At 31.8% G+C, this 16,873-nt stretch overlaps 1 protein-coding gene across 1 annotated transcript; it reads right to left on the bottom strand.

The window, feature by feature from the left end:
* Window positions 1–1,517: 1,517 nt before the first annotated feature.
* Window positions 1,518–15,679, bottom strand: LOC106710754 (sodium/hydrogen exchanger 9B1). The gene is made up of 11 exons (XM_014502913.2): window positions 15,658–15,679; window positions 15,367–15,427; window positions 14,879–14,982; window positions 14,183–14,420; window positions 11,573–11,742; window positions 10,546–10,760; window positions 9,447–9,618; window positions 7,612–7,766; window positions 5,897–6,061; window positions 1,903–2,092; window positions 1,518–1,682 (listed from the first exon to the last, which is right to left on the bottom strand). Exons 1-11 carry the CDS (start codon window positions 15,677–15,679, stop codon window positions 1,588–1,590), a joined length of 1,587 nt encoding a protein of 528 aa, XP_014358399.2. The 3' UTR covers window positions 1,518–1,587.
* Window positions 15,680–16,873: the final 1,194 nt, after the last annotated feature.

Below are 16,873 nucleotides of genomic sequence, written 5' to 3'. Positions count from 1 at the left end.
GCCTAAATTGTGGACAGTAATATCGTACGGCACAGCGACTACATGTCAACTGTGTAGATTTGCTCCTATCTTGTAAATTGTAGTGACTTTTCTCACGACGATCTTGACAAAAAGTTTGCGAGCGGCTGTCTTTTGGCGATGGCAGAAATATCGGCAATGTGTATGAACCTTTATGACATTGTATTGCTTAAGACATTTAGCGACGAAAACATCTGGGTTTTCAAATATTGTGTACGAAGGGAGTTACACTTATTTTAGCAGAGTTTTTTTAAAATTGTTTTTGCCTTTTTTACTTCAGAATTGATATATTTGGTTCCCAAGTTCAAAGCTTAACCGTGTCGTTAGCATCACTTTTGTAATAGTATTATAGATTTGTTGTTAATCTCCAATATTAAGAGATGAACGAGAATAGAGAATTTTTTTTCGAGGTTAAAGTTTAATAAAAGTTATCTACCTATATTCAAACGATTTTGTTTGTTAACGACAATTTTGAACATTGTTCACTTTATTTGCCGAGTTTGTTTGTTTCGCTTGTTGTTTGAAATTTTTACATGGAACAATTTTTCAATTATTTCTATTTAAATAATGACTTGCAATAAGTACAGATTGCTGCTTTGTTATCTCAGTTGCTTTGATTTTGTTTTGCATTTTATTTAAAAAAAATACTTAATAAACTAAAGTAGCTAACGCACATAATTTTTTTCTGGTCGAGAACTTTAAAAATGGAATAATATTGAAAAAAGTAATAACGTTTACGGGTTACATCAGTAACAATAGAGACCAAAAGTATATATTTTTTGCTCTTGATATAGAAGTACATATTACATAATACAGATGCATCGTATACGAAACGTACACTTACCTACTATATTACATTTCATAGCGTAGTACCAAAGTGTCTGGACAAATTCGCAATGGTTTTATAGACACTTTTATTGTAACCGTGTATATTGTTCCCTGTTTAATATAAGTATATAAAAAAATCAAAAAGTAAACCCGTAGCAGTTGCGAGGTGTTATGTTGGCATACTCTGTTCCAATTGAATACCTAAATTTTGTGAACAAATTCATAAAATGAAAAATGTAGAACTATTATTTTCTTAAATATAACTATCGGTTCGTTTAGTATTGAATTTTGCAACTTCATGGCGAAATCTTTGGAACGCCTAATGTATGCATCGAATGTTTGTTATAATATTGATTTTAGTTTAGGTCGTATGTAATATATTCAACGTTGATATTGTGACAAACTTCGGTTTCGATATCGTATTGCATATGCATAGCATCGAGTTTGGAAAGCTGAATCGCAATATGTCCCTGCTCGTATTTATGTAGACTGTGAAATTGCATATTTTGATGTATGTATTTTGAACGCAACTACTTATTTATTAGAAAAATATCTCCTAGACAGCAGCTTGTTTCTTGAAGTAGTTAAATATAGTTAATACTTTGATTATGTAAATAAAAAAAATAGTGTTTATTTTCATTGTTATTTATTTAAAAATAAAAATACTGCTCTTTATATTGATTAAAGTAATGTAAATCAAATTACTACTTAAATATCTAGATTGTAAAGCATCTGCTTTCCTTACTCGTCCATAAAATGTACTGAAGTACTGGTGTTTTTTCTCCTGGTGACATCGTATGCTTGAGATTGGATCGGACTCGGTGTTTGATGGAACTCTGCAAGGATATATTAGATAACATGATATTAAATATTATGATTTAACATGGCAGTAAACCGAGTCCAAGTCCGAAGATACTGTGTTTCTCAACACAACGTTCCCTCTTTCAATAGCTAAATTTGAAATTGAATTGGATTGCAGAATAAACTTATTGATCAAAAGAAAATTTCAAATTGTTTAGAGTGAAGTTCATTTAAATTTGCAAACAATGTTCTTACCACGGTCCCTTATTTTGGAATCCTGTGACAAAAGAACTGGGCCTAAAATTGTAGTGAGGCCCGAACCCAAAGTAGTCATTATCAGGATCGCAATAATGATGATATTCGCATGCTGCTTTGCGATTTTCTTATCCTGTTCGGTAGCTCCGTCTTTCCACAAAGAGTCAGTAGCCACTCGTACTAACACTGCCTGAAATAATTTTGCGAATGAGTTTCCTGTTTACGAATGATAATTGAATTTATGGCTTACTTCTCCAGTAATATAGTGATTGGGAGAGGAAGTAAATGGAAAGGTATTTTCTGTTTTTCTTAATCATTTTTTTATCTGTATTAGTAAATCCTCAATGACTGTTGTGAAGTGCGTATTCATGTTCATGAGTACACAAAACTGATTGTATTATTTGCCGTTGGATAAATGTATACTTTGTCCTAATTGAAAGTATTAGTATGTGTGTTCCCGAAAAGAAGTTGTTATTGAAGTTGTGTTACAAGTTTAGTCTAACGAATTAGTTTAAATTTAAATTATATCTCTGTACTAGGAAGTGAAGTCCTGAAATATTTTTAAAGTTTTTTACTTATTTCTTAATTAGTTATTCATATTCTTTAATTTTGCAACATGATGCATTTGCAACATTTTCATTTATAAACCAAAAGTCCATTGTATACGGTATCATTTTGTTTTACCGTGACAATGACGCACAAAGTGAAACGTGCATTGGCAGTGAGATTAAAACTATATAGCTATGAGTCTAACTTCAACATTTTACTACATTCTCATAGATAGTGCGTTGAAAATTGTGATAACTGTAATGCTTTGACAAATACTTATTTAACGCTTTGTCTCATTTGATCTTAGATATCTGCTACTGCTCGATTATTATAAAAGAATAAATACTGGAAAAGGTATGTTGATTTGATCGTCTAATAAATTTTATGATTTGATAAATAGTGTTAACAAGTTTGTGTAAGTAAGTGGAAATACAGGAAAACTTAATTAAGGAAGAACAAAACCCTCTTTTCAGTGGATAGAGGGTTGGCGGCTTTAATTTTTAATTTACTATTATTTAATACTTGTTGTTGTAGTGAAATAAACGCTTTTATTAAATATTTTTTTTATAAATCAATTATAAAAGTAATTTTGAATCTGTTAAATGTAACAAGGATTATTACGGCCGGTGTCACATCACGGAGCTGGGAATTCGTGGGCGATTAATTCAGTTAGTGGAGGATAACCCGCCGTCCGTGGCCCTCCACCCGCGTTATAATCCAACCCTCCCCATCTCGTCCGTTTACCCATTATCTCTACGTGAGAACTGTCTATAGATATTCGAATAATTTTCTGCTCGATAGACTGACTTTCAACTCTTATCTTTGGAAACGTACTATAGACGAAAGTAATGACCGTTTTGTAATTATCGTTAGCTATTTCAGGTAGAGCAGTTCAATTTTCGAACTACTACAAAAAAGTTGCAGTTTGTGAAATTCTGAGATAAACCTTGTGGTTATAAAAGTAAACTTGAAGTTTTGTTTTGCATTATGCTATAATAATAATGGTATCATCATCCTTAAATAGTTTTAAACAAGGGATTCGAGGATCTTTATTTCAATTTAGCGATTGCAAAGATATAAGTAAAGTTCTAACTCACTAATCATAAGACATGAACTCATTAAAATTTCTTTAAACGTACTTGCATTATTATAAATCTAACATTAATTTAATGTTTTTTTCAAAGGCAGTAAATTCTTGAAAGGCATAATATAGTGCGAGAAGTTAGGTAAGTTGAAGTGTAAGCTCTCGGCAATTGCGACGAGACGTCTAAGTGAACCCGAGCGACGCTGCTTTATTTACCCTATTCGTTATGTACTAACTTGCTATTAGTCACTGGCTGTCTGTTCTGACACGTATTGAATATATTACACAATATTATGATACGAAGAAATGTCGTTGGTCTTTTTATACTGTGTTTGAATAAGTTTTTCATGAGTTTAGTTTATGTTAAAGAATTCTTTTTCCTAAGGATTTGGAGTTTTGTATTAAGTAATTATAACAATTGTGAAATACATGTAACTAATTAATTAGTACAAAAAATAGATACAAGTATCGAGTTTCCCACAACTTCGTAAAATAATTTGATTAAAATTTTAACCGATAAAAAGTTCCGTATTTTTACAATTCGGTTCTTAAGTAGTCTTAGTTCTTTAATATTAAATTAGTGTGCTGTCGCTTATAAATAATGGAACATTTAGTTCGAGGTACTAAGTCCATCACAGAATAATACAGCCTTTGTATACAAATTAAATTTTCTTGTCATAAAATTTATTATTCCTCTTTAATTAAAAGAACATTTACATTTTTGACATCGAGTCCGAAAGTAAAATACCACGACCACACAGAAGACAGGCGTGAAGTGGAAGTAATTCCGTGTTTCGTCTAATGAGTGTGCGTGCCGGAGGCCTAATTTTAGTCCTCTTTCCCTTCCAACCCTTTTATTATATGCAAAGGATGGAAAGGGGAAGTAGACTTGACGGAAGAGGGGACGCAGGCATCCTCTTTCAGTGCCTCTCCTTCTCCGTTGATTAAAGGTAGGCAAAGAATCTGCAATTGCGGATGTCTACGAGCAGCGTTCGTATCGCTATTTCAGCGAATTCAGGTGGCTATTTGCTAGTTTGCCACCTTTTGATAAAAAAAAAGAAAACAGTAAAAAGGATCACTTAAAAAGTTATTTCAGTTGATGTTAAGCTCGGAGGCCTCATTGGCGGCGAGCCGGGCGAGCTAATGATTGACTTCTTGTATGACAAATTACCCCGACAAAAAATGTCATCATGGATTAAACGTCCGTTTTCTTTAATCTTTGTAATAAACTGTGCTCGATGAATATAACGTTTAATCTGTAGCTGACTCAGGGTTAACCTGTAACTTCTTTACATGTGTATTTGAATCCATTTCAACACTGATAGGTATGTACTATATGTAACACCAAATAGTTTTACCATTTTGTCATAAAAACTATTTGTTTAGTTCAGACACATGTGGATGATAATAAGTTTAGGTACCATTGAAAATTTATCGTCAAATATTTGGAAGTTTCTCGAAATTACCAAACATTGATAAAAAAATCATGAATCACGCGTATGAATAATCCAATCAAGAACTCAATTTTCGTTAATCGGCTTTCACAATGAATATTATAATTAATGAACAATTCGAACATTGTGCTGGTTGAGAGCAGTACATATTACGCGGATATTATCATACAATATCGATAATGTTCTTCGTGTAATGTTAGAGTTCACCATCAAGACTCAGTAAACCACTGTGATACTTTTTTTACGTAGTCTCCTAACACAACGTAAGTTTGACTGACCTAATTTATTTATTAGTATCGTATAATATATAGTAATATGTTTAATTAAAATCATTAAAACTTTTGCGAGGCACTATTAATTATTATGTTGTAATTTTAAGGATAAATACATATAGTTAAAAGCCATTGTATGTACTTTAGTCGACTTAATATTTTTTCTTTTTAATCGTAACTTAAGTATTATAAGTTATTTTATGTTTTTATCTTTTAATTAAATATCAGTAACTATTAACTTCAAGTTACCACTTACCTACTTAATATTGAAAGTAGAAGCTATTATTAATTATTTAGCTTTGCAGAGCCTAATTAAGCTGAGAGGAGCTTTTAACACCCGCCCATTTAGAAGGAGTTTAACTGTAATGTGCCTCGTGCGAAATAAACTTAGTAAGAGGATATTATAATCACGTAGACGAAGACATGTTTATTCATATGAAATGTTCCATGCTATAAGATTTAACTCGATATTGTGGTTATAAATTCAATAAAATGTGAATTGAAGCATTAAATAGGATTTATTTGAGCTACTTTATTGTCTCAAATATATTAACTCTTTGTGTGTAATCTATATTATAATTTATTAGAATAATATAAATTAAATCAAGTAGGAATTTTCTTTTTTTTAAACTTACCTCAACAATAGCTTTAGGTATCCAGGTGACAGCAATGAATAAACTTTCTTTTATTGATAATCTATTCACAATAGATATCAGAAACGCCGCCACCAGCCGCATTAGTAGCGCCAAAAATAAACATGCAACAATCAGCCCTAGTTCCTTTAGTGTCAATTGTGTGACCTGTGAAAAAAATGAAGTAAATAAAATCGTTTCATTTATATATTCTTAGAATAGGGTCATATGTTATTTTCATTCGAGAAATTCAAAATTTACCTGTCCTACCGTTGGTCTGAACTAATCTCTTTATAAAACATATCTTTTTTTGTACCCCCAAGTAGGGGGCCCTGCAGGCACCTGCTGCTATCGGTAGTGCAGCAACCTTGGTTACCGTTAGGTTTTTATTCATCTACGATAATTATAAAACATATCATCGTCCATGTAATTTTCTTTGACAAAACAGAGATAACAATATGTTTGATGGAGATTTGGTCTCAGAAACCCACGGTAAAATATATATTACCATTACCATTAACATAACTGTTCATTTATCTTAACTCCAGCCCCGGTGCGTATCTTGGGAAATCACCTGTCGTACTCAGGTTTTTGGTAGCCGAGTCTCACATAACCCTGTTTTTCCCCGGAAAGCAGGTTTGTTTTCAGATTTTCCCCCGTTTAAAATAAACCTTCATAAAACTATTTTTCAAAATAAAACTAATACATATTAGAAATCATACAAAATAATTAATAATACTATAGAGTGGAGTTAATAAATATATAAGGCGGCGTTTAATATTAACAAAGTTATAGACTCTCCTCATAAATACTCTTGAAACTTGTTTGAGTTAATCGAAACTGCGAAGCTCCACAGAAACGTAAATTCTAAGTACACCAAAGATATTTTGAGGATTTGAATTATTAATCAATAATTATGTTAAGTGTCAAGTAAAAGCTATCTTATGTTTTAATATTGTGTTTTTTTAATGTTATGTTTTAATAAATATACTATTTAATATAAGATTACAAGTTCATACTATTATGTAATAATAAATAAATAAATAAATAAATTTTATTTATTTCAAAACACAATTATTACAAACAAATTTTAGGTTGAGGCACCCTTTTAAGTAAGTACAATTACTTATTTGTATTAATATTTCTAAAAATAATGTTATGGGTTTTTATTTTCTTGAGAAAATTCTTCATACCTATAAATGTACATGGTTTTTGAAATCGATCACATAGTTTACAAAATTCCATTTGATTGCCAACAAACTAATTATGTTTTAGGAACATCGAAAGCCGTGGGTATACTGTAACTGAAACTTTGTTTTTATTGATGATATTTGTTTATAACTGGAACAATGTTGTGTGTAAAAAAATTGGAACTTTTTTATAATACGGAAAAAAACAAACGGGTACATTTCCCTTTTACAGATCGAAAACAAATCTTAAATTTCTTCAAATAGTTAATTTTATTAGCTTATGGTGTACGTTCTTCCATTCAGTCTCTGTTTAATTAAAACTGTCGTGAAGGACAATTTTTTTTAAATGTAATAGTGCAGCAAATCGTCTAATGATCTTCATCCAACTTTGGATGCGTAATCAACATTGAGGGAGGAATATATTTTTTCGAAATGTTAGAATGTCAGCTTAAGATTCGTCGTGCGAAAAAACATTTGTAGCGGTTGATTCTGGGGGCTAATAAACAAATTGATAATGCATAATCTTACCTCAAGAAAGTATCCACTTAGCGTAAAGAGCATTGGTTCAAATATCAGCCAAAGCACTTTATACACCGTTGCCACAGTATTGTTGTTGATGGGCCAATCGCGTCGGGCCCAGCGTGTAGCGGCTGTGCTCGCGCACACCATAATTGCAACGCCAGCTAAATAATAAATAAAATCTTCACCAAGCAAAAGAGTCTTGTAAGTAAATAATTAGATATTAAAATAGCAGTCTTAACCTGACATTAAGAGAAATTAGCAACTTTACAAGAGTAAAACCGGGAAGCGACGATGAAAATAGATGGCGTGAAGATTTTAAAAGCGAAATTATTTCATTAAAAGAATTTTATTTACATGGGTGCATTAAATTAGCTTAAACGAGTGTATTTTATGTTTTAAATTATTAATTACGAAAATGTTTAGACTTTAGCATTGTTTTGTCCTAAATTAGATCTTTAAGATATTGCGCACGTTGTTTTCTCAAAATAATGTGTTAATACTAAGTAATATGTTTAAAATCCATATTAATTGTTATTATTTTTATTATTCTCAACTGACTGAGCTTCAATTGATGCTAAGTCATCAATTTAAATTATCTTTAAAATGTTAATTTCAATTATTGAACTTAATACAACTTCAAAACTTGTTTTTCGATATTCAGTTTAATGAATATAACCACCGTAGTCGGTCGTTTTATAACCTAAAACAATGCTTATATTTAAGAAAATTAATACGTGTAAAAACGAAGATCGCCTCGCGATCGGTGATAAACATTCTTATTCTTGATTGAATTTAATTGACATGAAGGCTAACAAAGATGCTCCGGCAATTAGTTCCACGAGTTCTGTTACTATCAAACGCTTGTGTCCGTTGAGGGGACATTACGCCGCATTAAGGTCGCTTCTAATTAAGAGTGCTACTTTTTTAAATGTCATTAAACTTAAAGCAAATTATTATAAAGCCAATCTTCTAGTCCACTTCCTAAACAATTCATAAAATAAGAGTGTCTGTACGTAATATCGAAATGAAAATATCATATTTCGTACACTGAATGTATTTGTATTACTTATAATGAAAAACCAAATTTTTAAATGTTTGTTCGCTGTATGTCCACAAATTCGAGTTTCTTCCGATAAATCTCTAAAAATGTTGGACCGATTTTGACGGGACTTTTACTGGAAATAGCTGTAGCTGCCGTGTGCTGTATATAAGTTAGGCAATTTTTTTCAATGAATTGAATTTTCATCGGTAATTATTTATGAGGTGAGATAATGAAATACATAATTATAATATATGTATATTCTTTTTGATGGTGATATGTATAAATTTACATAAAATGTAGGTATGTTTCCATTATTCTTGTAGAGCTACAAAACCTTTATTAGCAATAATAAAGTTAAATCAGAGAAGTAGAGGCTATTTAGTTTAACCGGCAAATAACGTTTGTGGTTAAATCAGAATTAATGGCTAAATACAAAGTACGAGTGTAATAGAGATATCGGATTATTGATCGCTGTGCAACCGTCCGATGCAAGTTCTACTAAATTTTGTTACGGACTGGTTGATTTTATGATTTTCAATAATATAGAATAATGTTCATTGTATATTATAGATTGATTGGAGTTTTAATATTAAAATGGTCGTTTATCATTGTATAATGTGCTTGTAGCTTCTTTATATTTGAATGTTTGTGCATATCATGTAATTCAAATATATTGTTTATAATCATATAATCATCACCAGCAGTAACGGAAAGTAGTAATCGCTTGATAACAAGTGAACCGCTTGTTTATTTACTTCTAATATATAAAAAAACATTCAGAAGTAATATCTCAACTTACACGTTCCTCCCCAACCAAGATATCCACCTGCGTATGTGAGCAAAAGGCCTCCCGCGAAAATGAGAAGGCTTCGTACCGTCGCAGCAAAAGGGTCCTTATGATCCGGCAAAATGTCACAGAGTATACCCCAGCCAATGCCTAGGCCGATACCAACAAAAATGGCTAAAAGTGCCTAAAAGCAATAAAATACATGAGGTTGGTGCTGATATAATTTTTTTACAACATTTACATAATTTTCATTTTAGACGTTTAACTTAATAAACATAAAATGTATTTTAATAGTTTTCTAGACATCATATTTCTTATGTATTAACTAATAGTACATCTAAATTTGAATAATATTCCATTAAACTGTTGAAACTTTCGTGAGACATTATTAAAACTAGCGCCTCATTGAGCGACGGGCCGCGTCCGCCTAATACTCGTAATAGCAGTTCAACTCTCCCTGTTGAAGGGCTCGAAATAAGTCGGTGCAAACACGGAACATATGTGAGTGTTTAGCCGTTTGTAAATTTGTTTATAATAACACTTCTGACATGGTTTTGAAAAGAAAACTTATTTTTTAACAATGTTTCACGTAAACGTTTAGTATAGTAAAAAGTTTTTAAATGTACTATAATCTTCTAAATAAAAATACAATATTAGTGAGGGAACGGTTAAAGCAAAAAGGAAAATCCTCACACATAAACAAACAAACTTGTTACGAATAAAATACAATTGGGTCCGTTGAAGTCCGGTTCCGGCCACAAGAGCCCCGTGAAGCGGTTGGGGTCGGGCAAACATCGTGCAAGTATATTGGGTTCTCCGGCCGAATACATTATTTGAATTTTAAATTTCCTTCGCTACCTGAACGTACATGTTGCACGGGTTTGTGCTTTCATAACTTTTGAGATATTCTATCAAATTTAGATGTTCGTAAACACAAAAAATACTTTAGCGACGTGGCGGGTAACCAGTTATGAGGGCATTTTTTTCTATTTAATTTAGGTTTATTATTAACGTATAAAAAGTGTCATAAGTACACGAATTCCCAATTGTAATTACTAAAAACAATCTATGTGGATACCAGTCTGGAAGCGCATTGCATTACTTTTGATACCTTTACAATCCTATAAGCTGGCGGAGAAGGATAAAAAATAGCGCTGTTGATGACACCGAACATCCCTTCTGTGAACGCTGTGTCCAGACCGCCAGCGTTGGCGACCAGCAAAGCGATCTTGTTCTTTGTGCCCAAACCTTTGGCATTGAATGCCATCACAGTTGGCACTACAACAGCTGGTGATACTGAGGACAGTATAGCACCCAAATGAACACCTAAAATATTTTTTACAAATATTAATCATAACCTAATATATTTCTCTATCCTCTTTTCTATCTTTAAACTGTATAAACTACTAGCTGTCGCCCGCGACTCCGTCCGCGCGGAATTAAAAATAAACTTAGTATCGTTCTTCTAGACTATGCTCTAAATTGATGCCAAATTTCATCCAAATCCGTTAATCCGTTTTAGAGATACCATTCATCCATCTAAACATTCGCATTTATAGTATAAGTATGATTATATCTTTAAGCAAATGATTACGAAATAAAATCCATTATCTATATTTGCTTTGTTATGGCTGTGTGATATGTGGTGATGTTGGTATAATAACTGAAAGTCATCGATCGCAATAATTACTGATAAGTATTTTGTACAGAGAACTCAGTACAATAGCTTAGCTTAATAAGCTTTGACACTTGAGATACTGTTACTCCGCGGTTGCTGGGTTGTGTTAGTACGATATATTTATGTAGGATAAAGTTTTGTATTCATTCGTATTCTTTGACAAAATTATTCCTATACAATTAAATATTAGCAGCATAGACAAAAAAATTGATTAGGCAAATACGTATTGAAACAAAAAGTTAAAACGTATACTCGTATATAGTATCAACTTTTGTTTCATTACATTTCTTTTAGCTATTTTGTTTATTCAAATTACACTTTTTTGATGTGCGATTAAAGCTTGAAACGAAGTGAATGTAATTTATTGTTAAACAGTAATTGTTCAGGAAACTCACAGCGAAGGTCAGAGTTGTTACTTAGCCTCGTAAATCGCGTAAAAAGCGCTTTCCGCGCCACTTACCCCAATACCAAGGATATTCGAGTAGTAAGTGAGTAAATATGGCCGTAGATAAACATTCCACGATCCAGGGTAGAGTTGCCAGTAGAAAAACTTTCATCGAATTATTTTTTATATATGGCCAATTCCAACCGAGAGGTCCTTTCGTCAAAATAACAATGGGGTAAAGTCGTCTGAAACATAAACAATTATAAATACATTTGAAAGTTTATTAAGCTTAATATATATATATCTATATATATGTATATATATATATATATATATATATATATACTAAAAAGCAATCGAGGCAACTCCTCGAAACCTCAGTGAGCACTTCAGAATAAGCACAAGCTTCAGTAATGAAGCGCACGAAAAAGAAGAAGTATATTATCGAAAGTCACGCTCTCAAAAACCGTTATATATTTCGTAGGATAATATTTCGAGCACTGCGTGAAGGAAACAAGAGTGATTTTAAAGCGGTCTTGTAAACATCACTTGTAGTTGATGGTATTTAATTATAACAACTATGTATGTATATTTGGGTTTAAATGATGTTGAATGTTTTTCGATTTAAATTTGTAAAATTGCTTTTTTATTATTACAATAGTTTACAGCAATTATTGTTTAAATTATAGAAGAAAAATAGACCGTCATTCATACAATATTCAATATCAATTAATTTTAAGTAAGAGCAAGTTTGGTTTTATATTATAACTATGATGTTAAGAAGAAAAATCTCACGTCACAAGGACAGTTAATTTTATTTGATCTTTGTAATTGATAGCTGCACAATCAGAAAAGGTTTTCGCCGTATCATGTTCTATTTAAACAACGACTCTTGTTGCTATTCTTGGATCGTTTTTCTACCATTACATCTATAATAATTATCTTACGTCCTCATTGAGGCGCTCAGAGCCTGCCCTTTGTTAGTGGTGGCTAGGCCATAGAAAAGTGACATAGTTGGTTGACTTCACCTATATATCTTTGATTTTTTTTTACAGATATATGCATTTTGCATTATAATCCATCACCGTAAGAACGTCGGATAAATGTAAATTATATGTACATAAATTAAAAATCGAAAAACACATTGGAACATGGTCCGATTCGTGCTTAAGCCCTGAGCCTATTAATAACTAATAAAACATTTGTGATCGTCGTTAGTGGAGTAAACATGCTAACAATAATCATTGAATAAGTTATGATAGCCTTACGCCACCATTAGTCTACCATACAAATATAACATATGAACTGTTGGGATGTGGTGAATATTTGTTTAAACTATACATAATTCCGTCCGCGTGGAATTAGTACCTTCATTAGTAGCCTATATGTTCTTCCAGACTATGCTGTACCTCTATGCCAAATTTCATCGAGATCCATGCAGCTGTTCTGGAGATAACTTTAAAGAATCCATCCATTCATCCATCTAAACATTCGCATTTATAATATTAGTAAGATATATATAGGTATATGCTTTTGTTCTCTTTTGTCAAGTGTATGAATGAGTCACAACTCGACAAAATATGTATGTCGGCAAAGTAAAACTTATATTGTTATAAGGATAATCACTGTTACTAAAACTCGTGGACAATAACATGACTCGCGTGTTATTCACACTTACGTCTAACGTTTACGTTACGTTTTATGTGTGCATGTTTTACTAAACAAGTAGAAGCCAAACCTGACTAATACAGTTTAGGTATCTACTAATAATTACTTTACGTTGTAACCTCTTCATACTGTACAAGCACGCCAGTACTATTTCGTCGAACGCAAGACTTACTCGTATGTTATCATGCACCGGTTGTAGATATTATGCTGGTATATCGTGGCGCGTATTTCCGCAAGCCGTTTAGCACTGGGGTCATATTGCTCCGTAGTCCCAAAGGAATTGTGAAGTAAAATGCTACCGAGATTATATTATGTCTTGCGAAAACGAGCGAAAATAGAGTGTAGAACAGTATTTTGCAAATTGAATTTTCGGGTCAATTTCCTTACATTGAAATTATCTGTTTGAATCTCTAATATTTATTGAAAAAAAAATGCTTTCCATTGTATTAACGTAATGCAGAAAATTGTTTAATTTTTTAAATAAGTTTCCAATTTAAATATTAATATTTATAAAGTATAATAATAATAATTTATAAAACGGAATCCTTTTCATAATAACAAAAAACAAATATGTTTTTCATTTATATTTGTATTGTTTTGTTTGCTCCGACAAAACTAATATTTTAAACTAATATTTTAAAGAAATCGTACGAGACAGAAACTTGTTTGGTAAATAATCAGATTTTTTAACACATAGATTTAATATACCATCAGAACGTAATACATACATATAATCATAAATACATTTATCTTAAAAGGCGAACGGCCAAACGAACTAGAAACAACTTTGTAAAAACATGTAAAACTTTTTAGTAATTTTGACCAAGTTTCCTAGATAACGCACTAAATTATCATGCAGTCAAACATTCAAAACAAATATCTGTCTCTATGACATACCAATTAAAAATTTGTTAGAAATTTAATACTATACTATATTTTAAAAACCTAACTTGGGCGGGCTGGAGCTAATCGGAGATGTATTCGAGCTGACGACGATGTTAAAAAAATACACCATACCTCAAATGATAATCAATTGTGTCTGCAACAGGATTGTCAAAAAAGTTGGTGTGTCCAAAAATTTTAAATAAAGCTCCCACTAAAGTCATTCCGGCCATCGCATTGATCGTCGTGTATCTTTCTAAAGTGTGACCAAACACATATCCGGCAGCAACCATAGCAACCAAGTTGAAAACACTCGAACCAGGCAACACCGCCTCTTGAAAGATGAACCATGAAGTAGCCCATAGTGTTATACCTGGAATCGATTAGTAACATATATTTAAAAACATATACTATTATCATCTCTCTTATCCATGCAGGACCTCCATATCTATGTATGTCTAACCCATCATTACATTCGATATGTAGTCTGAAATACACGTAATGGGAAGACCTTAATTCAAGAAGAGTTTAAAAACATGGTCCAAAGAATATAATTAAATATTTAAACAGCAGAAATAAATTTTGTGTATTTTATTAAGATGTATTCTTTTAATAACATAACAATTATTGTTAGAGTAGAAGGAAGAAAACCTTCAACTTGTTAAAACCAAAATATTTTAAATAAAACAAATGTTTTATTATAACGCATTAAGTATCTACTATGATGTACGATGCGTCACTCATGTACTTGAATTAGGAGAATAATAATAATACGTTGTTGCTAACTTACGATATAAATAATAGTGTTAAATGTTGCTAAGCAAAACTTACCGAATAAAATGACACCAGTGTATTGTTTCAACTCTCGCTTTGTTGGTAAAATGTCCAGTAATTTGAAAGCGAAGTTACTCTTCTGATTCGCATCTAGACGCTTCCTATAAACAAACTATGTGCATATTTTCAAACCTTTTGAAGAAATAGTATTTTAGATAAAATTTATTGAAAACACTATTCATCAAATTTATTGATCTAAAACACTAAAACTACCTTCAAATTTCGAATGCATTTGCCCATTGCCATTAATTTGCAAAAGCCTGATCTTTGTAAAACCCTGTTTTACAATTTTGTTTTAAATTTTATAAAGTATAAAAACAACTTAAATAAACGAATTCGTTAACCTCAATTCCCCAAGTCTTAATGTCAAGTCTTCAATTAATAACATCTAGTGCGCTATCAGCTGCACCACTTGCAATTATCTCTTGTTGCAAACTTTAGAAATAAAACGACATAGAAGTAAATAAATAAAATTACTTACTCACGTTTTGGCGCTTACAAAATCCTTATAGAAATTTTTTATTGTTTCATTGCTTTCATTTCTTTCTGTAAAATATAATATTATATTTTTTTTTTCCAAAAATGATTACTCAACATATTACTTTTGTTACTTAACACTTCTTTTTGTAGTAACAAGTAATTAAAGAAAATATTTTTTTTAAGAAAATTAACATATTAATATTGTTTTTCTCTTTAAGTATTTTTCATACACAATTATTTGAAATATTTGTAAAATAGAAAAAATTATATTCATCACTGTAACGAATACAACTCACCTATTCTCTCACCAACCGTCATTTTCTGAAATTTCGCTGCGCGAGTTTTTTGAATTTTTTTTACGAATTAAACAAATAAAACATTTGAGTACTTAAGACGGCAGTCAGTCAACCAGCACTACTCTTAATTGTCTTGTAAACACAACGGCCGGCGGTGTCAAGCGAGTCAATCGACATGCGATCGCGTTTACCGTCCTTCTAATAATAAAATTCGTCGCATGCGCACTCCGCACAATTGCGCTAATAGAAAATTAATTATTATTGAAAGAGAAGCTATCAATAGTGTTACAGTGCCAATGTTGGCACAATTGATCTGCAACATTTGCTTTAAGCTAGTTATAATAAGTAGTGTTAGTGCAAACACATCGTTATGTAAAAATATACATTATCTCTGTTCATAAATTCTAAAAGGTGATGTATTGATCACTATCGATTTTAACAGTAAATCAATTCATATTATTATAAAAAATAAAAGATCTTAAATATGTTGTCATTACTTTTCTTTCATTTAACAATGATACAGTTAATAACAGATTAAAGTTTTAAAATAAAGATATGGACACAATAATTTTTAGAAACAAAATGAGACGAGTTATTTTACAAATGAAAATGGCTAGGCCTTAGGGTTAAATGTCATATATGTGTGTAAAAAAGGCATATATGTAAGTAGCCTATATGTACCTCCGGTCTATGTTCTACATCTATGTAAAATTTCATCAAGATCCGTTGAGCCGTGTCGGAGGTACCTTTAAACAAACATCCATCAAAACATTCGAATTTATAATATTAGTAAGATATTGTTTCGATATTCAATTCCATTTTTTTTTATATCAAAAGGTGGGAAAGGAGCAAACCGCCACCTGGGTTCGCCGAAATAGCGAGACGACCGTTGCCCATAGAGAAATGCAGATGCGTTGCCTACCTTAAATCAACGGAAAAGGGGACGCACATAAAGAGGATATTTCTCCTTCCTATGCGTTCCCTACTCCGCCAAGTCCACTTCCCCTTCCCATCCTTTCCTAATAAGAAAAGGGTGGGAAAGGAAAAAGGACTAAAATTAGGCCTCCGGCACTACACTCAACAGACGAAACGCGGAATTGTTTCCACTTCACGCCTTTCTTCTGTGCGGTCGTGGTATTTCACCGGTCGACCCGGCCAATTCGTGCATCCAACAAATATTGTTGTTGCGGGATCTACCACTGTTAAATAATTTTTT

The sequence above is a fragment of the Papilio machaon genome, chromosome 1 (assembly GCF_912999745.1).
Source record: "Papilio machaon chromosome 1, ilPapMach1.1, whole genome shotgun sequence".
Lineage (NCBI taxonomy): Eukaryota > Metazoa > Arthropoda > Insecta > Lepidoptera > Papilionidae > Papilio > Papilio machaon.
Note: the sequence above shows the minus strand (reverse complement) of the source record. Positions and strands in the feature narration are given on the sequence as shown.

What these genes read in the sequence shown, in the direction of transcription:
- LOC106710754 (XM_014502913.2), bottom strand. Translation starts at nt 15,679, where the DNA reads ATGACGGTTGGTGAGAGAATAG. An exon ending in GACGGTTGGTGAGAGAATAG is followed by an intron (nt 15,428 to 15,657) that starts GTGAGTTGTATT and finishes TATATTTTACAG; the next exon opens with AAAGAAATGAAAGCAATGAA. An exon ending in CGAATATCCTTGGTATTGGG is followed by an intron (nt 10,761 to 11,572) that starts GTAAGTGGCGCG and finishes AAAATATTTTAG; the next exon opens with GTGTTCATTTGGGTGCTATA.